Source organism: Lathamus discolor, chromosome 5 (assembly GCF_037157495.1).
Source record: "Lathamus discolor isolate bLatDis1 chromosome 5, bLatDis1.hap1, whole genome shotgun sequence".
Taxonomy (NCBI): Eukaryota; Metazoa; Chordata; class Aves; order Psittaciformes; family Psittacidae; genus Lathamus; species Lathamus discolor.
This window is the reverse complement of record NC_088888.1, coordinates 6034395-6058811: the sequence shown is the minus strand read 5'-3', so window position 1 is coordinate 6058811 and position 24417 is coordinate 6034395. Positions and strand designations below refer to the sequence as shown.

General features: G+C 40.3%; 1 protein-coding gene across 2 annotated transcripts in view; it reads right to left on the bottom strand.

The window, feature by feature from the left end:
• Positions 1-6246, bottom strand: part of LRPPRC (leucine rich pentatricopeptide repeat containing) — a 90458-nt gene extending 84212 nt beyond the window's left edge. For both annotated transcript variants that reach the window (XM_065679514.1, XM_065679515.1), the window contains exon 1: positions 6077-6246. In XM_065679514.1, coding sequence (XP_065535586.1) covers positions 6077-6222 — 146 coding nt within the window. In that variant the 5' untranslated portion in view covers positions 6223-6246. The remainder of the gene's footprint in view (positions 1-6076) is intronic.
• Between the last annotated feature and the right edge of the window lie 18171 nt (positions 6247-24417).

Below are 24417 nucleotides of genomic sequence, written 5' to 3'. Positions count from 1 at the left end.
AAAAGGATATATTAAACCCTACGAAGTAATCTCTCTCCTACTCCCACAGTCACAAAATTACAAGTAGCCTTCTGATAATGGAGCTTTTACATAACTGCACCTTCACACCTTTCACAGCTTTGCCTCTACAACTGCGAGGATGAAAACTGCGGACCTTGACAACACAGGAAAGGTTAACGAATTATATGTTTGTAATCCCACACACAACCACCCGCTATTTAGTGGTAACTTCTCACCTCCAGTTTAACTTAGAACATTTGGAAAGTAGTTGAAGACAAACTCCTTAATAAAACACTGACACAGGGATGAAGTGTGCATGGGGAAATTTATACCAAGTCAACCAATATCACTGTACTTGTTTGAAGGGTTTAGTAAGAATCCCAGTACCGTAATTAAGTACTTAAACGTTGCCCTTATTTCTAGGGCAGACTAAAGGCAGTGTCTTCAGTTTCCTAAAAGAACACATCTTACACACCAGTCTGAATAAAAAGCGTCCCATCCTTCCAAAACTCAAGTAGATGGTTTCAGTGCTCTCCCAGAAAAAAAATCTGCCTAATTCCAAACATTCAAAAAGAGAATTACCAAGCCACTGTATGGATATTTGCCTCCTTTTATCACAGCCACAGTAAGGTATCTGCTATGCTTTTTCTAATACAAGTACTGAATATTTTGTTCTTTCTAAACTAAATAAACAGAAGGTATGAAAGAGTTCTCAAGCTATAAGTCATGACCAAAGTAGTAGAATAATGAAAAAATAGTTAAAATTACTGTACATAAAACCACTGCAGATTTAACATTAGCTAAATTTACTAATCTAAGACTAAATATACCATCTGAGACCACAGCCTAATTCACGTAACAGTATTTCCCCAGTCTTAGCTATGGTCACCTACAAAGAAGGCCACAATGTTCAGGCCACTATATCCTTGTTTCAGTGAAGATACAGGAGGATTCTAAAAGAGGGAAAAAAAGTATGTCTTTTTTCCACATACACTGAAAAAACTCAAATTTCCTGAAGAGTATCTAAGAACTTTGCCCAGGCGATTTGCAACAAGCAAAGCAGAAAACCTTTGCTTTGTGCTACTTCTTAGGAAACCCCTAGACATTTTGCATCCATCAGTAAAATACATACCCCAACTGCAACAGTAGTGTAGGTTGTGAAACTTTACTACAACACAGCATTGCTTCAGGATCACCAAAAGCAAGTTTACTGAATGCCTCCTCTTCATTCAAAGCCCACTTCTTGCATCATTTTGCTCATGTAACATAATTAAGCATCCAGCTCTATATTTTCACTATGATAGTGAATAGCCAAAAGCAACTTGTTTGCAGCTAGTTAAAAACAAACATACCACATTAAATCATGAATAATTTGCGGGTTTAACTTATGGTTTACCCAAAGATTCTTTCAAAGGGTATTCTTCCTCCCATCCCATCAGTATGTTTCAATCTTGTACAAATGCAACACAATGTACCAAAAGGCAACACTCTTTACAAGGACAACTTGAAAAGCTTTGTATCTAGTATCCTCTTGCCAACTTTATCAACAATCACACCTCTGAACAGAACATGGATCTTGCAAAAAGCAGGTTTCGCAACAGCACAATTGCTGTTTGGGGATAAGCTCTTAGCTCCACAATCCTGAAACCTGACATTCAAGGTCATATAGGAATTCTCTGAGGAATCTTAGATAGAAGAAGTAACAGAAGATTTGCAAGATTTTCCTCCTCAACTATACTTTCATGACCTATGTCTTAGGAGCGTAACTGGTCTCCTCCTTTCTGAGGACAATAAGGTGTCAACTTCAGGACGATCCCAGCACCTGCACATGTAAAAGCACAGTTCAGCAATACAGCTGCATTGATCCAATACCACAGAGGTATTGCACAGGGTTCTCTCTTCTGCCAGCGGTCTCACGCTTCTGGAGTTCATCAGATCCTTAAATGATACAATAAAACCTGTCCATCTGTCAAAAAACATTTTCCTTGCAGTCTAGCAAATGAAATCAGCCCAGTGGCAGGTCCAAGGAGCACCCTGATTTAGAGCAGGACAAGTTAGCCAGCAACAGGAGAGTAGTCAGCATGGGAAGAAAGGAGCCAATACTGTTCCTCCCAACACCAGCAGCAAGCTGTAACATCAAACCATAACATAATCACCTAGTGTACGTAGAATAATAAAAAAATTCTGATGTTAATTCAAAATCTGCTACGAACATTTGTTAGGAGGCTCATTACAGCATACTTGACAGTCAGCTACTAGCAGCAAACTTAAGTACCTCTTCCCTTAGTGAAGCTTCTGTGGACAAAGTTCCAGTAAATACTTTGTACCATATAAATCAACTAAAGCTTGCTGTTGTAGATCTGAAGTCTGTTGTATTGGTCTGTCATAGTTTATCTTGCTATAATTGCATGGCATGAGACTGATGACATGTATCTCGGTACATTTTGTACTCCATACTAGGGGTAGTCAAGTGAGATTTGCCTTAGATCCAATTTGCTATCAAGATGCTTCTCAACCGTCCAATGCAGTCAGATATCTACTATCCTAACCCATTTTCTTTGGATTAAATCTATAACTTTAGATTAGTAATCAGAGCAGTACAATGCTTTGATAAAAATCTCTGCCCGAATGTGAATGGTTGCTGTTTCACATCTCTAAAGAAGTTAACAAATTTGCAACTTTTTTGTAACCACTACTGTTACTGAACTGACTTTATTATGTTCAGTGCTAAAGCAACTACACCAAGCACACCTATAGTCATTTACCCAGGTCTCTTGCAAAATGCTAGATTATTCCTTGTTATTTTCTCTTAAAAGTGTGGGTGGGTTTCCCCACTATCTCAATTAGAACTCTAGCAATATTTTCTGGAACTTACTGCAGCGGACTGCATTTCACACTTAAAATACTATCGCAAGACCTGAACTGTGAGCACGCCAAGTTTACATGGTATCCGTATGTCATTCTAGTTCTTTGAAAGAGGTCCATTTCCATAAACAAAGGCTTAAGTAGAAAGAAACAATAATTAATAATTATTTAAAGTAAAAAAATTGAATTAGATTGTGCACTTATATGTGCCATTTAAGTTCATAAATGTTACGCTTTGGTCCTACAGCATCAGTTATGCGTGGGGATGCCTAAACACATAAAGTAAAGTGACAGTAAGACAAAGATTTTTAGTGAAAAATTCTCTTAGGAATGAAATTACTGGACAGAAATAATGCACAAATTTAGGTATTCTACTCAGTCTTGCTTCAATGTAATTCACAGTTTAGAATGAAACCTAAAAGCTACGAAATAAATACCACTGCTTTTTCTTGTGCATGTGTTCTCTAATAAGTACCTTTCTCACACAGTTAACTAAATCTAGCCTGGGAATTAAAGTTTCTGGCACTGTTACTAAACTATCCCACATTTAACCCCACTTAGCCTTGAAGACAGAAGAGAGTATTACCTAGTGCAAGAAAAAGTATTTTCTAAAAGGGCGGGGACAACTACCAAACCCCAGCTGTTATAGCCAAATTATCATTGCATTTCCAGAAATGGAGTTCTAGAAAAAAAGCACTACTAGCCCTCCATCAAGTCCCATGTTAATTTCAATATATATTACTTCTTGCAACAAACTAATCTCAGAAATTAAGCTTCCAGCCAAGGAAAACAAAAACCAGCTGAATTACCACAAAGTAGAGAAATTTATTTATGATTTGCAGCTAACTAAACATATGATTCTGTTGCCAACCATACTGCAGACACCTTTCCAGTTCCCTGGTCCTTCCTGCACAGGTCTGCTCCATCCTTCACATCAACTTAAGCATTTAATCATCTGTTACACCTCAACCACTAAAACCAGCAGAAAACTGTATTAGCTTTTACCTGAGACTTTGGTCATACTGAATAAAATCAACAAGTTCGATAAGCACTAAAGCAAGTACAAGGAGCACCATTTCCCTTATTTTCGTGGTGAGACTTCTCTCTATGAGTTCTCTATTGCCGGCTGTTCCCATCCCTTCTCCTGAACTAGCTCTGGAACTCATCAGGTGCTGTGCTAGAGTGCATTTCTCTCTCTAGAATGACAGAAAAGTGTTCTGGTTTCCTACCAGGAATTAAGTTACGCTGACTTAAGAGGGGCCACCAGACTTGTAACAAGGCACAACAAGACAGGACAGAAGAACAGTCTCCCTTTGGTTGCTCTAAGTTACACCAGCTCATAAAACTCAGTGTGTATGCTTATTGCTTTTTTATTCTCAAATAATACACAAAAATTTGTTTATAGCATCATGTGGACATTTAATTAGAGATTAATTCCAAGCTCAGTTGCTAGCACTAATTAAACCTACATGGTGATACTTTTCTTTTTCAGTGGATAATGCTGAAAAGTGTGTTCCCATATTCAGAGCTAATGGGAACATCAGCTGCTACCTGAATAGTTCGTAAGGTGACACTTCTACACACCAGAAGCATTACATTCCCTTCCCAACCACCTGCACTGGATCCTCACTAGGTTTTGCAAGCGCTAGAAAAAATACAGCAAACTTTCATCTCCTTGGAAGAAACAGGTCTAAACTTCTGTTTAGCCACTCATTTATATTTAGCAATTATTTATAATTAACTGTTCAACCTCATACAAATTTCTAGTTAACAGCTGTAATGATAATCACAGCAAGTCATTTGACGTAAGTGAAAGCATCTCAACCCATTCCCAGCTCCCTCTTTTAAGACTTTGAAACTGGACATGGTGGAAATTGGAAACCTAATCTAATCAAGGCCCAGAAGTCATAAAACCTTTCTCTCATTCACAGGCAATCAGAGAACCTGTTGACAATGAAATAACTCCTGATGTTGAAAAAAGTTTACACAAACCTTCATGTAACTGTAACAGCATATTTGCTGCATGAAATACAAAAAATAAATACCAAACTCTTTGACACAGCTATCATTTGCACAAGATGCTTCCTTCTTGGGACACATAATTCAGGAAAAAATTACGGAAGCAATAAGCTTGCCTATCTAACGGAACACTAACATCACCCTTGTGATTTAAAATCAAACTGCTTTGCAGAACATGCACTGAAATGTTGTACATTTCAGTACATTTCAGTGTGTTTGTACACTGTACAAATGTACATTGTACATTTCAGTGTACAATTATGACATGTTTGCTTATGTACTCAGGGCTGAGCTTTTTGCATTTCTACACTCTGTAGGTCATCCTTTGCCTAGAAAAAGTTGGACTGGATGACCCCTGGGTCCCTTCCAAGTCAGTATTCAGTGACTCTATGATCCAACAGGTACGCGACCACAACAAAAAGGATCCCAGAAGTGTAGCTGTGGTGCACTGCGAGTGGAGAGAAAGCTCAGCTCTCCCAAAACTAACATTATAAACAAAGCAAACAAACAAAAAATAAACAAATAAATAGAAGGAACAACTGCGTCTTCAAGCTTCCTGCCGGGCATCAACCACTGATTAGCGTGGTCAAAACGGCAACAGGAATGCACACAGGTGACTTTCCCACCTTAAGTGTATAATGAAAGAGACAGAACTATGGCAAAGGAACAAAGATACTCCTCCTGATAACGGACCCAGCGGGGCCCGAGGGTCACCATAAGCTGCCCGGATTCCAGCTCTACGGTTACCCCAGTCAACAACTACCCATCCTCGAGGGTCTCTGCCCCACTGCGATGCCTCGGCAGCAGCCTCTGCGGAAGCACAGGGCCCTTCGCTCCCCACAGGTAGCAGGGGGCTCCGCTTTCACATAGGCCCAGCGAGACTCCGCTGCGGAAGGCACGGGCAGCCCTCACAGACCCACCAGGGCTCCCGCGGCCTCTGACCCTGAGCTAACCCTGCCGCGCACACGTGGTCAGAGGACACCGCACCGGGCCGAGCCGGGCCTCAACGCTCCCACCGGCAGGCCCAGGGTGGCAGAAGAAGGTTTCTAAGTGTGCACCCTCCGCTGCAGGAGCGCACGGCGGCCTAGCCAGCAGCGCCCTTGGGCACCAGGGCCGCCGCCTCGGCCAGCCCCGCCGCCACCTCCGCAGTCGGCCGGCGGCCGCCGAGCAGCCCCGCGGCGCAGGGTCTCACCTGGCGGGAGCGGGCGGGCGGAGCAGGGGCAGGAGGCGCGGGCACAGCGCCCGCAGGCGCCCGGCGGAGCTCAGCAGCGCAGCCATGACCGCCGCGCACGCCGGACGCGGAGGAACACGTGAGCAGGGCACCGCGCTACGCCGCATGCGCACCAGAGGGCAAAAGGAGGCGGGAGGCGCCCGCACTCCCCCTCCACCGGAACATGTGATGGGAGGAACCATTTGTCTCCAAGGGGGGGGGTTGCCCTCCCTGCTCTTGGAGTTGGTCTGCTCAAGCATAGGCATAGTTCTTAGTATCCACCCTGGGCCGCTGATGGGACGCTCTTCGCGCAAGGCTGGTGGCGCAGCCAACCGCGAGTCACTGCGGCGGAAGGGGGTGTGGGTGGTGGCTCCACCTGAAGGGGAGGAAGAAGGGGAGGAAGAAGGGGAGGAAGGGGAGCTTGGTGCGCCTCTCTGCACGTCCGGAGGCGGAAGGGACCAGCGGGAAGCACCGCTCTTCCTAGCGGGTTCCTCGGGAAGTTTGGCACCCCTTCGGGCACCCCTTCATCCGCCCGTCCTTGCCCGTGGAAGGCAGTCACTCTTGCGGCCGCCGTTAGCCGCCCCTTTGGCATCCCGCTGCACCGCCTGCTTCCCTGGGGGCTCCCCGTTGTTCCGATGGCGGTTGTGCGGGGGAAGAGAGGAGGTACCCGCGGGTCCCGCTGCCGCAGGGCTGCAGGCAGGACGGAGCTGCCGCTCGCTTTCTGCGGGTTGTTTTCGGATGCCGCTGGAAATGGCAGGTGTTCAGCCTGCCCGTGTCCGTAATCGGAAAACCTCCGCCAAAGGTCGGGCGCTGGTTTGAAGCTTTATCACCTCCACGTCCTCGTCCTAGGAGCGAGATGCGAGTGAGGGGCGGAGGGAGGAGCGCTTTAATGGGGAATGGGCCGAAGCGTGGCACCTGCACCGGTGTTTCATTTTAGCTGGCAAGTTAAGCTGGTTCCTACGGCATAAAACATTACTTAGAGTTACGAGTTAAGTACATGTTTTCATAAAGAAAAAGGCTTCTTTTTGGCCATAAATTCAAACGATGGGGAGCAGTTTGATTTTTATCAACTTTAGAATCAGCTGCGTCCGATTATGCTTTACTTGGAAAGACTTGCCCAATCTCCTCACCAAGGTGTGAAGAGCCCAGTTTTTTAAAGTTGTGGACACCCATTTTTGTTTATAAGCCCTGGATGTTCAACACTTCTCATTGTCAAGCCTTAAGGCAGGAGTTGCAACCTTACAGTTAATAGTATAATGTTACTGCTTACCAGAGCCTCTGCTGTCGTCGCAGTGTTACGGTATTTCATGGAATATGGAGTTCAGGCTTTGTGAGGAAGGCCAAGATGAAATTCATTAACCCAAGTACAAACCTGGTAGCATACATGCTAATGATGAGGGTAGCTTAGGTCTGTGTTTACCAAACTTGGTGATGGAGTAGAGCCCCTGGGATCTCACTGTAATGACACAATACAAAAGTGCCTACAATGCTTACAGTAAGGACCAGAAATGATAAATGACTGGAAGAGTAAGAGAAAATAACAAGATGATGTTGGTCAGCATAATGAATAGTTGGTCCTTGTTGCTGAGACTTCACTGCTGTTGAATCAGTAAAGAGCAGCTTAAGAAGAATGATGGCACAGATGCTGACCAGGAATTCCTCTAAAGGACAAAGAAGATGCAAAGGTGTTTGACAATCCAGCTGCCTGGATAACCGGATCTGAAATGACAGGCTGCTTAGAGAGGAGCTGTCATCGTTGCCGAATGAGAGGTCATAGACGTGATTCTGTGTTAGAAGTAAAGACAGCTATTTGCTTGATGTGGAAAGGGAAGGAGGTCCTTAGGAATTAATTCAAAATGTGACACAGCTGAAGCAGTAGGCTTTGGAAATCATATTTGCTGAAGTTCTCTCAGTGGGTGAGAGGGTCTAGATCACATTTACAGAGATCTGAAAAAGAGAAAATTTTAATCAGTAAATTGAGACATAATGTTTAAAATCTAGGCATGATTTTTAGTTCTCTGGATGAAGAAGATGAGTTGTGAATGAGATACGTTATTCATGGCGAAAAGCAATGGGCGGTTGTATGCATGAATCAAGAGAAAATGCTTTATGCTAGTGTCACCAGTAGGAGTTGAGAAACAGAAGTTATTAGGTGAAGAGGAAGTGTTTCATTTTAGCCACAATAAGCTTGAGTCGTACATAAAATGTGAGTGAGGCACTGGGATTTCAGTGGGGCCAAAAAGGTTGGGATAGATCTGTAGGTCCTTAGCACAGTCACTATGCTATTATTGTAGAAAATACAAATCCAGAGGTAAAAGATACAGATCCAGGGATATGGAAAAGGCCAAAGGCACAAACATACCCAAAGAGGGGGATGAAGATGCTCATCCCAGTAGGATGATTGCAAAAGATACACTAGAGCAAGGAAAGAGTTGTAAAAAGAAAAGCTATGGTGAGCTGCATAAAGGACAATTGGAAAGTCAGATGTGAGTGCATCCAGGCTAAGAGAGATGGGAAGGAAAGATGTGTGGCAGACAAGGGGCTGGAAAAGGGAATCAGTGTAGGGAACCTGGTTTGCTGGCCTCGCTAACCAAAGAAGGAATTAAGAGAAAGCACCATACAATCATAAGAAAGCCTCTGCTGACTTTTTGGTTTGTCCTCTCTCTTAGCAGACCACGTCTTCCAAGACTCTTGGCCTGATTGCCTGGCATAGTTTTAGTAGCATCATTCAGCTTGGCGCTGTTGCCAGTAGGCAGTTTGGCGATGGTCATGCTGTGCTGGAGAGTGGGAGAGTTTAAAAGGACAGACTCTGGCCAAACTCTTCCAAGTCAGCTTGAAAGCCATAGAACGGTTCTGAGAGTCCTGGTGATTTCTATATAAAGCATGCTCAGTTTTAATGTAATAATGTAAAACAATTCCTTTCCAATGGCCAATGGTGCTTTAATCCCTACAGAATGCTAAATTTATTCCTGTTGTATGTATCTGTTAATTAAAATGTTTTACTCAGAATCTCTGATGAGTTCTATCAGAGCTGTATTGCACTGTAAAATAATTACTTCCACTGAAGATATAAAAGAATCCAGCTCCTCAGCTATGTTAATTTTGCAGGGTTAGTAGAAATTTTAGTAAGTAGTAGAGCTTTTATTTTTGTAACCAAGTCAGCAGATCTTATCCTGGCTATCTATGGGGAGTAGATCTGATGAGTAAGAAGGTGCTTTTTTATATAGTTACTTTTCATAGGATCACACTTTGAAAATGGTTGTGACATAACTGGGTCACATCTGAAATTTTTCTATAAGCTGCATAAAATAAGAAGTTGAGGTAGCTGCTTTTGTCAGAAGGTATATTGTTAGAGCTGTGGTGAATCATATAGCAGAGAAATTTGCATATTGTACTGTTACTGAAAGCTGCAAGAAAGTCTTAAATTTGTAACCCATTAATAGTCCTTCAATACCTTAAATCTGTTGCTTTTAAATAACAAATTCAGAATTAAGATACATATAATAAACATCACATACCGTGTGTTTTCTGTCATTGCCTTTGTTTTATGGGTTTAATTGTGGGCATGCTCTACTACAAAGAATATCATGTCCCAGGGTTTGGCTGCAATGTGTATTGCAGAGGATAAAATAGTAAGACAAGATTTAGGAATGGTAAAACTGTGGTTTGGCTGCCTGTATCTCCTGTATGTAATAAATCATTTTCAGGTTTTGATGCATGCTTCAACTTTTGGTTGAAACAAGAATGGAATGATTCAGAGGTCATGCAGATTGATTGCTAGCTCAACTGGGAAATTCTAATGAAACATGATTCCTAAGCTTATACTTTAGATAAGAAATTGTATACTTTAGATAAGAATCCTTATGCTTTCTTATATCAGTGGGCACACTGGCTGAGTCTTTCTGCCAGATCTCCTCCTATCCCAAACAATGAAAAAGTTTCATAATTCTGGATATAACACAGATCAACTGAGCATCTGAAGTCTAGGCTTCTGCTTTAGTTCAAAGTATTTGAGGTTTTCTTATGAATGTTCTGACTTATGTTAATAGTTACTGAGTATTTTTTTAGGAATGAGGCAGTTAGTATATGTGATCTAGAAGGGTTAATGCAAAGCCCCCTTAGAGTTTGTAAAACCTGATCCACTAACATTAAAACAAATGTTAAATCCTTTGGTGTATGCATATGGTACATATATTCCTTACACATGCCTATCTCACTGGTATGCATGCCAGGGACAGATACAGCCTGTTACTGTATATTTGTATGGGTCTTTTATCTGGTTAACAATTTTATTTCATTCAGATATATGGGTATCTAAAATGGCATTTGGATGAACCTTTATGAGCAGTAATCAAATTAGCTGTTACTGTGTTAAGAACTCCCGTTTTCTGTTTATTTCTCTTTTCTCTGAGCCGGTCCACCACAAGCCTAACTGACTAAGGAGACAGAAGTTCCCAGAGAAGTGTAAACCAGCATTTTGAAGGGCAGAGAGCAAGGATCTCCTAAAACAGATCAGTCACCGATGGAAAAAGCTTTTCATTTTCTTGGCAGCTGATCTGCTTTGGGAGATTTCCCTTCTCTTGCTCATTTTTCTGCATCCCTGATGGACATTTCTGGCCCACTGGTTAAGTCAGATGCTAAATCACATGTTGGTGTGGCTGTGCTCTGAGGCGTATTATTTCCAGTTGTAAAGTCAGGGCAGAAACAATTATTGCTTTACCTTTTTTAAGTGCAAGTACTGGTTGTGTTATAAGCCAAGTGTCAGCCATGTAGAGAATTTGTGTTGTTTCCCTGGCTTTAATTGTTTTCTGAAAGCTTTCCCTCCTCAGCTCGAGAGCTGCTGAATTAAGAAAAACCCTAATAGATACACTTAGCATAAGGAGGCTTCAGGGGTGGACATTTCCATGTTGCTTTAGGCCCTTGACTGGGTTTTAGATATATTTTCATGTTGTGTCATGAAAAAACATTTTTTTCTCAAGAAGCGCTCATTTGTAGTAAACCATCTTTTCTGGCTAGACCCATGTGCACACACAGAGACTTAGGGACTAAATGTCAGCTCAACTGAAACAAAGTTTTCAGTTAATGAAAGCCAAATCCAAGGGTGAAATGAACAGTTTGAATTCTCTTTGTGGTTTCTGAGTGCTATATATTTTCCTAACTACTACTCAAAATAAATGTTTAGCATTAGATATTGCAGACTCTATCAAACAGATTTTTTTCATGAACTTTAGACAGGATGACTGGAATGGGTATCATTTAACCAGAGAGAGTAACCTGTTTCAGCAACATGGGTTATGTTGCTGATATTTTCCCATTGCTGCAATGTGTGAAGCCTGGGAAGTTGAAGTATTTCCCATAGGGCAGGTACTGTCTGGATAAATCAAGATAAAATGGCAGTCGAATATATTGGGCTATGCAAGGTGCAGCAGAAGTGATTCCTGCAAAGGAAGAAGAACATCATTAACATTTTAAACGTATCTCCTCTGAAAAAATGACTTTTACTTTTCCCTAACTTGTCTAATAAATTACTTAAAATACATGAATTTAACATAAAAGTATTTGTGTATTTATTTCTATAAACTAATGTTTTAAAGGCATTAATCAAAACCATGCAAAAGAGATGGTATTTTTAGCACTGCAGAAAGAAATATTTCAGACATGGAATCGCTCTGCAAAATCCTCTGTTTATTATTGTCAAATTTATGTTCTGATGAAGCCATGAAATGCTTTTTGATTATTTCACTAAATCAGTGACTTGGACAATAATTTTGCGCTCCACGAAGTGTGATTTAGTACACTCGATATTTGCCTTAAAATACAATTTAAAGAAGAGCTTTGTCCTCTTTTGTCTTGTTTCTTGATTGTTGCTGTTCTTTGGAAAGTTCCCGTGGAAGTTGCTTATTTTCAGGGGGAAGAGCATGTTGTATCTTTCACAGAATTTTTTCCTACATATTTGTAATATTTGAGCTGAATAAATGTTAGCAAAGTAAAAACCAAACTAGTTCTTAAATGGTGTGCCTGGGTTTATAAACTTGCAGGGCTGACTGAAATTGAAGGATTCTTCCTTCTCTTCTGGTTTATGCAAAGGAGCTTTTGACTATGTCTAATCCCTAGAAAATTTCTCTTCTGTCCAAGAGACCAGATGTCTCTCCAACACACAAAGTGCTAGTTTTGTGACCTTGGTAAAAATGCTGCTATGTTGCCTTGAATCGTGTTTGAGGGTTAGGCACTCTTACCATCTTCAATGATGCAGAATTTCTCAGTGGCCTGATACCTGGTGTAATGCCTTATTGTTGTGCTGGTACTCTGCAGTCAACATCTGCAAAGAAGGAGGAAGGAAGAAAAAAGTATGTTTCCCACTGTCTAATATTAGCAACCTAACTGTCAGGTTTAAACATAGAGTTTTAAAAATGCTAACTACCTGTACTTCAAAATGAAGATTGCTTTATTTAGTCAGAATGTTTCAGGTTGTCTGTGCAACCTAATGGCTGGGATCGCGTTGTTCTACTAAAACTCTATTCTCATTAAGCGCAAAAGTAGCATAAAGGTTTTCTTTCGTTACGTGAAAAGAGTTCTGTTTGTAAAAAGCCAGGTTCTCAGCACAAAAGGCAGAATTTTCTGCAGTGCTGAAAATGTAGAAATACTTAATAATGTTATGGCTATAATTTACAACAAACCTGGATGCATTCATATATATGAGCACTAAAACATTTTCTGCCCTGCGGTGAAGAGGTTAAAAGGACTGTTACATATTTTTATGTAAGCAGGTTGAAACAAGTCATCCCAAGAGGTCCTTAAGAAACCTGTACAGATCAGTGATGTTGATTTTAAATGAAAATCTGAGAAGTTCCAGAGAATCAGGAGAGTGTTCTGCTACTGTTGTAAGGGATAAGACTGGTAGTTCAGGAAATGAAATACAAGACAACTACTGAGGCACAGAGACTCAAGAAAGTAATAGGTCAGCTGATAATGGGCTTCATTAGAGAATTAAATGCTGAGAATACAGTTAATGTTAACCAGCACGATTTCGTAGAAATTGGGTCTTGTCAAATGAAATTGATACTGTTCTGAAGGACTACCAGGCTGGTTGATATGCACACTTCTGTGAAGCATTTGACTTACTGACACCAATTCAGAAATGCTTGCTCTTCAACAACAGTAAATTCAGAATGGGTTAACTACTAATACTCAAAATGTATTTGCTAGGAGTAGCTGGCAAAATAAATTGTAATTAGTGAGATTGTATAGAGATCAGTACTTTAATTAAAACCTAAAGGAAAAGTCACTGTCTGAATCAGAAAAATCGTGGAGCAGTAAATGATGGAGATGTTTCACTTACAGAACATGATTTGGATCATGTCATGGATGGACATGCATTTCACTCATAACAGAGAGGTAGCAAAATGTTTATTGTTATAAACCAGAGATTTAACAAAATTTGATAGTAAATGTGACAGGACAATGCTATGCCATAATCGCCCCCCAATTCCCTGTTTAAATCCTTCTTCCACCTGCTTCCTATTTAATGAACATTAGCATCCAGTTTTAGTGCGTAGCCCCAAAAATTCATGGAGGAAAGGAAAGGGTTGAACACTTCCAAGGATGGGGCATCCACAGCTTATCGGGGCATCCTGTTCCAGTGCCTCACAATGCGCACGTTAAAGAACTGCTTCCTAATATCTAACCTAAATCTCTCTTCTGTCAGTTTAAAGCCATTACCCCTTGTCCTTTCCTACATGCCCTCACACTTCTAATGTAAATAAATGAAACTCAGAGTTTTTTTCTTTCACATACGAAAAAGCATCAAAAAGAAAGAAACAGACTATTTCCTTGGCCATTTAAAGTTTATTGGGCTTGGTTCATCATTAGAGTTATACTGAGGATGAATTTGGACTCTGTATTTTTCCTATCCTGAGCATACTTTCATAGAATCATAGAATCATAGAATAGTTAGGTTTGGAAAGGACCTCAAGATCATCCAGTTCCAATCCCCCTGCCATGGGCAGGGACACCTCACACTAAACCATCCCACCCAAGGCTTCATCCAACCTGGCCTTGAACACCACCAGAAATGGAGCACTCACAACCTCCCTGGGCAACCGATTCCAGTGCCTCACCACCCTAACAGGAAAGAATTTCCTCCTTATATCCAATCTAAACTTCCCCTGTTTAAGTTTTAACCCATTACCCCTTGTCCTGTCACTACAGTCCCTGACGAAGAGTCCCTCCCCAGCATCCCTATAGGCCCCCTTCAGGTACTGGAAGGCTGCTATGAGGTCCTCACGCAGCCTTCTCTTCTCCAGGCTGAACAGCCCCAACTTCCTCAGCCTGTCTTCATACGGGAGGTGCTCCAGTCCCCTGATCATCCTCGTGGCCTCCTCTGGACTTGTTCCAGCAGTTCCATGTCCTTTTTATATTGAGGACACCAGAACTGCACACAGTACTCCAGGTGAGGTCTCACAAGAGCAGAGTAGAGGGGCAGGATCACCTCCTTCGACCTGCTGGTCATGCTCCTTCTGATGCAGCCCAGGATATGGTTGGCTTCCCACTCAAACCAGTCTTTTTTTTACTTTTTATTCCAAATATTTGATTCTAAGTCTTTTCATAGCCTTCTCTTTATCGTCAGCATCTGTTTTTCTTCTTTTACTGTCACCTTTCCATTTCTTTGCGTAGACCTCTTTAAACATTTACAATTTCAGAAAGTTTCCGACCTGCCATTAGTAGTAAGCCCTTAAAAGAATTCCTCATCTAGAGATGTCTAAGTAGGACATCGTTACTTCATCAAAAGATTAAAATATTTTTCTGATGATGTGTCAATTTGAATTGTAAAGCTCTTGTAAAAATCCTTGTGTTTGGTGGTTGTTTCCTTAAATACATTTCAGTGAGAAAGACAAGGGTTGTGAGTGTCAGCAAGATATGCCTTCAAACTGTTTAGGTTTGATTGCATTGCATTATACAATGCTTCATTACTAGTTTAACCTCTCAAAGGTTTTCAGCTGCTGTTTTATTTAGCTATACTGACTACACTGCCTACAGCAACTCCAGGCAATGATTCCCCCAGTGGCATGCATGAGCTGCCCTGCTCTACTGCAAAAATACATTATGGCTGAATTTGCCCTCAGAGTTTGGAAAGATCTAAAGTCTTTGGAGACTAAAAATGTGTTTTTTTCTTTGTTTTAGCTGGCAGTATGAGCCTCTGGCATTTTAAAGTGCAAGTCATTAGCGTCCACAAGGGTGATGTTAATATGTCTGTGTTTCAATCTCAAGACATTTTCCAGTTGCTTCTGCCACAACAATCTCTGCCATCTCAGTGCTTTTTAAGCCCCTTGTGAATTCAAGTAAGCTTTGCAATGCCAGCAGGAATCACTGTAGACTTTGGCTGAAACCAGTTGCTACCTGATTTATTCTTTTTGCAGTGGTTGGCAGTGACGCTCAAAGTCATTCAGAGCTACTTGATGTGTGTGTTGGGGGGGAGATGAAGAGAGTGAGGATATAACACATTACATTAATGTGAAAACATTGAACACAATCAAAAGAAAAGATAGAGGATTTTGAACAACCTAAGTTTTGAAATTATTTGGGTTTTTGTTGTTTTTTCTTTTTTTTTTTTTTTTTAATTGAGGAGCTATGATTTATAGACTTATAAGAATACCCAGTTGTACATACAAAATCCCAGCAACAGTGATAACATGGCATCCAGAAATAAAAGCAAACTAAAGGATCAATTGAAGCAATTGAGAGCATCGCCCGAGGGACCAGATGACAGTCCTCATTGACAAGAAGGACAGAATCTGTCAACAAAGGTAATGCCTTGCAAGAAATGCAATAAGGCAACACAAAGACATCAAGGGCTGACCCTTTAACCCAGTGTGTAGGCATTGAGTGTGGATGTACAGTGTGTTTGGTCAATTGCTGCTTGCTTTCACTGGGAAGAATGTCAGAAATATTCCCCCTTCCCTTTTAGACTGCTTTACTGTATTCCCTCCAGTTCCCAACTCAGGCGTAATCCCAGCTCCCACAACTAAAAGGAATTTAATCAGAGGGATAGAGCAGAAGAAAAGAGGTCTGAATGTGGAGACAACCAAGCGAAACTAAAAACATGAACATTTTGGCAAGCATTGCTATTTTTAGGTATTTCAGTTGGTCTTACGGAAAACTAAGTAGTCTGGTGCCAAATCAATAGTGCCTGCGGTTAGATGGCAAGGTTTTACAGCCATCACTGCCTGTCCCCACTGTGTAAATTTATAAAAGGGCTGGGGACTAAGAAATACAGTTTCTCTCTTAGTTTCCTTCTGATTCATTACTGGTTTCCCTGGCAATGTCTTTAAATGAAGAACTCTGCAAGGGATTATTCTCTATAGCTCCAAGCAGAGGCGTTCTCTCTGGCACGGGGTCCTGCCCGCTCCGAAGGCCAACATCAGACATGGGTCTTTCAGAGTCATCTGCGCACGTGTGCCCACATGCACGTCTGCCATCTTGTACCAGCCTGATGATGGCTCAGTGCAACAGCTTGAAGAGAAGGGATAATCCTGGATCACATTATAATTACTACTGACCAACTGATTTGGAGCTTTATAGAGCTGAAGCTCTTGTTCATGAAGAGTCCCAGAAGGGCTGTGGTTTGGACAAAGACGATCCAGATCTTCGGACCTGCAAGTAGTGAGATCACAGTGTATAGGTTAAAAAAAAAAATCAGTCCTGTTTGCCCATTTATTTTCACGTAATTATTACATTTATCTAAAAAGATAATAGGATAATAGAATAGTTAGGGTTGGAAAGGACCTTAAGATCATCTACTTCCAACCCCACTGCCATGGGCAGGGACACCTCACACTAAACCATCCCACCCAAGACTCATGTTTCCAAACTCAGGTTTCTTGGAAATAACACAAATCTTTGTTTTGGTCTTGAGTAACACATTTTTGTTTGGATCACTAACTTTTATTCGTAATATTGGGAATGCATATATTCATTCTGGCCATTTCCTTTTCTTCATGTGTGTTATGCTACGAAGTAGCTCTGATTCAGGTGAGACCTTACCGAAATACATGCATTACTTTGAGTGTCAGTAATAGTTTATACTGTGTGTTAGTCTGACCTGTTTACACAGTGGCCTACAAGGAACTAAAAGCTTCCATACAAATTTCAGTTTTGATCAAACTGCAGCCATTCTAGCACTAGCCATTAACGCAGCCATTACGTACTAGCTAGTGCTAGTGCTTAAAAAAGAAGAACTCGCGTGCTGGCTAATTCACGGTACCCTAAATGTCTTATGAAAACAGTAACAGTAAATTTATAGTCATTGGAATGAAAATTCTGAGTTTTGTGACTGAAGGTACAAAGTGAATGGATGGCAGTGCTACGCATAGACTTAGTTTGGCTTCCAGTCACTTATTCCAGTCCATATTTTGCCTCTTTTAATTTGATTTGAACATGACTGGAATGAGCAAGCGGGAGTCTCCTCATGCTCTGAAAACTATGGTAAGATGCTTCTTTTAAAATGTGGATTTGATAGGGTTAACAGACGATTACCAGAAATAAAAACTAGTAGGCAGCGTCTTGTATTTCTCCTTAGCCGAAAGTTGCACATCAAAAGCAAAGTACACTTAGAAAGCTTTGTGTATGTTTCACCGACAAGAGGAGGCAAGGATGACTGTGGGCCTGTGTGTTACTCTTCAGTATGACGTAGATGTTCAGTGCCTCTAAATCTTAACATTCAGTGTATCTGATGTATTTTCAATTTAATTTATTATTGTTTATTTGCAAAGAACTCTGAGGCCATCATACTATTTTAATGATTAATGACCAAGTTTTCCTTATGTCTTTAAAAATAATAGTATTGCGTTTTATATGAATTCAGTACAAATTGTTTGAGAATAATTGCCTGAGAATAATCACTATTCCTTTTATATAAATTCAACGGAAATCATCTGAGAAAAATAGCTACAAGAGGTTCTGTTTTGCATATCTATCGTTCTTCCAGTTGGATGCTCTGAGAGCATTCTACAAACAATAATAAATTTAGCTTTATAACACCCTGCTGGTGTGAAGGAATATTATGAATGTTTTTTAAAATAGGAAAACTGAGGCATAGAGATATTAAAGCAAAATGCCTCAAGGGTAGCCACTGGCATTACTTTGGAATGTTTCCATTTTCTTTCAGTGAAAGAAAATGACACTACATTATCAAACACTACATTCTCAAACTGGTGGAAGTGTGAGGAAAAAGTTTTATGATGCTGTCATCACTTCTGCACTGTTTTTCCTTGGAAGATGAGTGGTAGTCTATGGGGATGTTCAGGATCTCAAAGGAAAGCACTTCAGATTAGCTGGAAGGGGCTATTTTGAACATCATCAGACTTTTTGCATAATGTAGTGCATTAAATGTTATGACCCTTATAATTTGCACTAATGTGCGATTGTATGCTCACATAACTTTTAAATTACTTTCTAAAGTAAATTATGTAAATTTTATGTTTTGATGATAAATCTAAATTTTCTAGATGTGTGCTTAAAACTATTCTTAAATGGGCGGAGAAATATATTAAAATTTCAATATCCTTACACCTCCAACACAGTATTACAAACAGAAAGGTATAGAAAAGTTCTGCCCGTTACTGCAAATGTTCAGTTTTGGTAGTGCAAGAGGAACTGTATTCTTTCATATGTAAAAGCCAAAGTAGAGACATTGCATGAGGTATTAAAAGATTTTGCAGTCTTGATGAATAATAAGCAATAAGCAGCACGCAGTAGACTCCATTATAACTGTAAGCTATAGGTACATCCAAAGCTTGGTCTTAACTCTGTTCCCCACATATGAGAAAGCTAATTGAAGCTGATGGATCAACTTTACAATAAGTTCTTTTGGCTTTAAACAGGGTCAGTGTATTTATAACACAATTATACTAGGAGTCTTGATGATTTGGCTTCTGCTTCAGCCAGCTGTGGAAGAAAGTCTTGATGGACTTTACTGACAGTACTACAAAGCTGCTGCAATTGTTTGTGCTGAAATAGAAAGCAGGGCCCTGTGTACAATTGATTCTGATTTATTTGACTCTCATGTCTATCAGTGGTCTTACAAATAGCTCCGTGTCAATGTAATTAGTTGTTCTGTCAACTTTTTGGGGGCAGAAATCTCACTGACTTAAATATTAGGCCTCTGAGGACTATTTTACTCTATTGTAACCATGCTGCAAATGCTAGTGGAGCTTGCAGGGCAGATGTTACCCATGAAACAGTGAAACCAGTTCCTTTGAATCCTGCTTCAGAACCTCAACATGTAGAATAAAAGCTGTTTCATATTGCTTCACAGCGAGACTACCTCAGACCCTGAGAACTCAGAATGACGTTTTTCCCCTTTGTTGTTCCTGTGATTGGAGAATACTGCGATATTCTCATCGGCTCCTACCTAACTGGAAAGCCAGTGGGTGGTTTTTTTCCCCTTAGCTTCCCAAGTAAGCTATTGCTGGGTATCTTTTGTTTTGGCTGGACTGGACTCAGTTCCATTGGGTTGATGTTTTTCAGGTGTTCACAGGAATGCTTGGTAGAAGAGTGTTATTAGTTCTTGTAAAGACTATTTGAGTTCAATATTTATTTTTGAAGACTCAGCAATGGGAAGACTTTGAGTGCAATAAAAACTTGATCAATTTTAATATAAAAGCTTTATTCTGAAAATGATGATTTAAAGTTTTTGTAGGGTAACTCCCTTCAAAAGATTAGCCAGGCTAATCTGGTCATGTTACCTGATGAAATCTCAAAAGTGCTGTGAAAACCAGACATTTTTGCACACTAAAGACCTAGAATTCCGAGATGTGAATCTTGAATATGAGATTGTTGCAAAAGTTGTTGGTGTCACCTGCACTGGAAGTATGCTTGGATCTTTACTCCATCCACCTTGCAGAACAAGGTGGCTGATGATCCCTCTTTCCATTTTGTGTTTGTTTTTTTTTCTTAGTGCCATTAATATCACTGGTTACAAAGTTCTGCAGGTACTGAATGCCTTTGAAAATTCTCCCAGAGGTCCATTAATGCAAGTTTTTAATGTACTTACTTGTACAGTACTTTGGGCTGAGGACAGTTCTCAGACACTGGCCTGAATTGTACCTTTGAGCATACTACTGATAAAAATGGTGCTATAGAGCTCCATGCAGCCCAAGGTGATGTAGGCAAAGGATCTCCACAGTCTTCACATCAAACACGACTACATATACGACATCACATAACTCTTTTCCTGACCTTGTCAGGACTCATCATGCTGGGGAGCAGCCCTTTTGCTTGTACCACTCAGAAGAGAAGCTGCATTCCAGACCTGGACTGCCGTGGGTGCTTCCTCCAGCAGCCCCTCGGCTCATGCACAGCCAGTTGTTCACTTGCCTGTTGTGGTGGTTAAATGGAAATCCTTTTCCTTCTGCAATTGATTGATACATTTTTTAAAAGAAAACCATATCTGTAATCAGCCTCAACAGGTCACTCTCTTCTTGTATTATCTCATCAGATAGCCTCCTCTAGCAGAACAGTTCCAGTTTGAGCTCTTTCCTGAACCAGGTGACTTGAAAACTTCATAGTAAAGTGTCACCTAAAGCTTCCAGGTGAAGGCTTACCCCTTCTTCTGTGCAATGATATTAGTAGCTCTTCAACAGAAAGATCTCATCTGATACCAGCTTGGCATCATTTGTCTTTCTCACACCGACAGCAGATTGTCATCTGCAACTCCTCCTGTGATCACTCATTACAGCAGAGTCTTTCTCCTTATCTAGTTGATGGATTCCCAGCTTACAGCAAAGATTTTGTTATTACTTTCCAAACACACCATCTTGCATTTTGTGATATACCATTTCTTCACAGGTTTATTATTCCAGTCATGAGGTCTTTCTCTGAGACGTGTCGGCTCTTTTTGTACTGCTTCACCTTTAGCTGAGCACTGTCAACCCATCTCATCAGCACGCTGTCATTCCCCTGTTAAGGTCACAGAACTTTTGACAAAGTTTGTTTTAAAACTAACCTGGAAGATACGGACTAATAACCCCTCTCCAACTTGAAATGCTTATTTTCAGCGCTGTTTGCTGTTATACTCTTCAAGCAGTTCCTTATGAACCATGTTTTCCTTTACTGGTTTCATCTTCAATTTCTCAGATTTTTCATTGGAAAACTGGTAGAGGTTTTCCTAATTTGTTATAACCAGACCATTATTTACTTGAAGAAAAAAAATCAAGATTAGGCAAATATGAAAATTCTTTCTTTTTTCCCTGCCATATTCCATTCAATTTATTGAGGAATTCCCATTCATTTCAAGTCTTTCTTGCTGATTTGCTGAAAGTTAGACCTTGCATGCTATCATATTATTTATATCTGATTAACAGATTTTATCTCCTCAACGACAGTTTTTTTCCTGACTTTAAAGACTGTTAGTCTTCATCCCCCATTTAGACAAGATATTCAAGGTCTTCAGTACTGGAAGTTTGAATTGAAGGACTTAGATAACCACTATATAATCCCAAAGTGAGAAATAGCTGAACCATGGGTTTTCTTGCTTGCTTGCCTCAGCTGGGATTTTTTTAGCTTAGGAAAAACAAAAGTTTAGCTGATAGCAACTAATACAAATTTTATATTATTACATTTTTCTATTTTATGCCGTTTATGTGAGTTCTAATGAAGGATTCGCAAGGAAACCCAACTGGCAGTCACTTCCCTATACATTTTATCACATATCCCAATAGAGTGACATTTTTAGCATGCTTTTCCAAGTTGTTACATTAACAAATTTGCACTGATTTCTTTATCCTGTCATCTAAAGACCACCTTGTAGTAAGACAGTGAACTTTTACAGCATTCCATAGTTGATGCACTGTCTAATGTCACAAATGTCTGCTCAAATTACTTCACTAAGACTTGAGAAGAGTCTACATTGTGCCTTCCATTTGAGCTTGATTTGACAGAATCAGTCCCTGCGCTAGCTCATGGCACTTATCAGTTAGTCAGCCTTCCTCAGGGAAGAGAATTTAGAGTGCACCATATTCAGTTTTCAGATCAAGCCCTGTCCCCTTAGGAAGCTATGTACTGCATTATTAAACAAGGTGCCATCAGCCGTAGCACCATGCTTAAACATTCAGTCAAATAAAAGACGACATCATTATGTTAACTCTTTTTTCACCAGCCTCATTTATCTTTCAGTGGTCTGAAATAAATAGCTAACATGAAGAAATCTTTGCTACATCTTTCTTTTAATTTCTCTTGAAAGTACATAAACATGGGCAGGAAAAGCTGTGTGATGTTATGAAATAATGATTAAACTTCATGCTATATGAGTTAGCTCTTTCAAATCTGAGTTTTTTAGGTTATTTGAGACCAATGTATTGTTTATTTTGTCAGGTTCTCTATAGAGTATATATATGTAGTTCTCATACAGACTACTTATTTTGTGTGTTCTCATATAGACTACTTATTTTGTATAGACTACTTATTTTGTATGTTCTGATCTAACTGTTACAGCTATGCACAACCAAATTCTGATGATTGCCGTAACTTTAAATGCATCAAAGACAGAAAAGTTACTTCAAGCTGATATAGCTAAATGAGAGAAATTGGTCATAAATGTAAAAGCCCCTTTATAAAAGATGTTACCACTTATACCGTAAGTGCACTGTGCAATAAAGTATAACTAGAATGTGATCAAATTATGCACACAGCATCAAGAACCGTGGATCCTTCAAAAGATCCTTTCATGTCATTTCAATCAAACTGAAAATCACACAGAAGGGAGACGTGCTCCCTCTTGAAAGTGAGTAGATTCAGGATATGTACATTAACATTTGCGTTTTAAATCTCTTTGGATCTTCTCCTTATATTCAAAGTGAGTTTTGTGCATCTTTATTTATCTTGTCAGACCAGAAATTTTCAAGATTCTCCGAGAAAAGGAAAGATACGCTTTTTAAAGCTTCATGTTGATATAAATATGAAAATGGATTAAACTCTGCTTCCAATTTTCAAACATATGTACTTCAATGAATATTAAATGGTAGACCCATATCATCATCATGACTTATTTACTTTGCAGAGTTTTTATCAAAAAAGGACTGGAGTTTGCTGTGGAGCGTGAAACTCCACTGTAATTGAGTTTAGAGTGGTAAAACCACTAAAGAGGCCATGGCCCCAGAGAGTTCCCTGAAACCCACCTGTCAGCTGGTGTTACATCACTGATCCAACAAGCCGTGCCTTCCTCTTCCCGCTAAAGACTTCTGTGGCAATAAAAAAACCCAAGATGAAAAAAACACCCAAATTTGCTGCTAGAAAAACCCCCTCTGCAACAGCTGCACGGTGTCAGCAGAAATAATGATCTAAAACTCAGCCCCCGAGGGATGCTAGTCAGGGTCCTAATTCTGTAAGGTGTCATTTCTTTCATTGCGATGCCATTAAGCATGAAAGTAATGGAGAGGGCATGAAGTATTCTTTTGCCAAAGTATAACAAGAGGGAGAAAGGGTACTTCAGGATATTGACAAGAAAAGGTGTCTTGTTTTGCTAGAAGGATCATCTTAAAGGATCCGTGCATAAAAATGGACTATTGTACCATCAGAATTGCACATTTTAACACTGTGGCTTTGGAAAACGTATGTTCACATGAAAAATTAAATTGTAAGCAGGTTTAGTTCCATAGTTCCTTTGGTTTAAAAGCAATTTTTTGCAGGGGGATTGAATGACTCAGGAGACTGATCCTAGACTAAAATCATTGATGAAATCAGTCCTCAGGTCAAGTGTTCTGCTTGCGGAACTCCATTTACTTCGGTGGAATTACATCTGTGCAGGATCTGGTTATAAGCCAATAGTGACTTGATATTTAGCAAATGGCTCACTGGCCTGTTTTCTGGGCAGTAGACAGATCTGAAGCACCTCCCTGCTGTAGTTTAGGCACCTGCACTATCGTTTTTAGCAGAGATGGGGAGCCAAATGACACAGGAAATAGCTTCTTTGTGAAACTCAGGGTGATTCCTGTACCAAAATGTCACTGCAAGCTGGCAGGGCCATGCGAGCCGCGTTCCAAAATGGCGCTTTTATTCTATTTTTGGCATGAAAGGAAGCTTTCGTCTTCAGACTGTCAAGCAAGTCCTTTCACAAAAGCGAACACCTAGCTTCAAAGACAGTTATATGCCTGAGGCTTATTTAAGAGCTTACCTCCACTGAAATCACTGCCATTCCGACGCTGGATCAAAGTCTATAGAAGAAAAGAGTCCAAATGTTTTCTCTTGAGAAGATGTAGCTGATCATATTGAGTTCCTTTTTCAAGAAAGGGAAAGAAGCTGCTCTGTGAGACTTGGATTTGTTTCAAAGA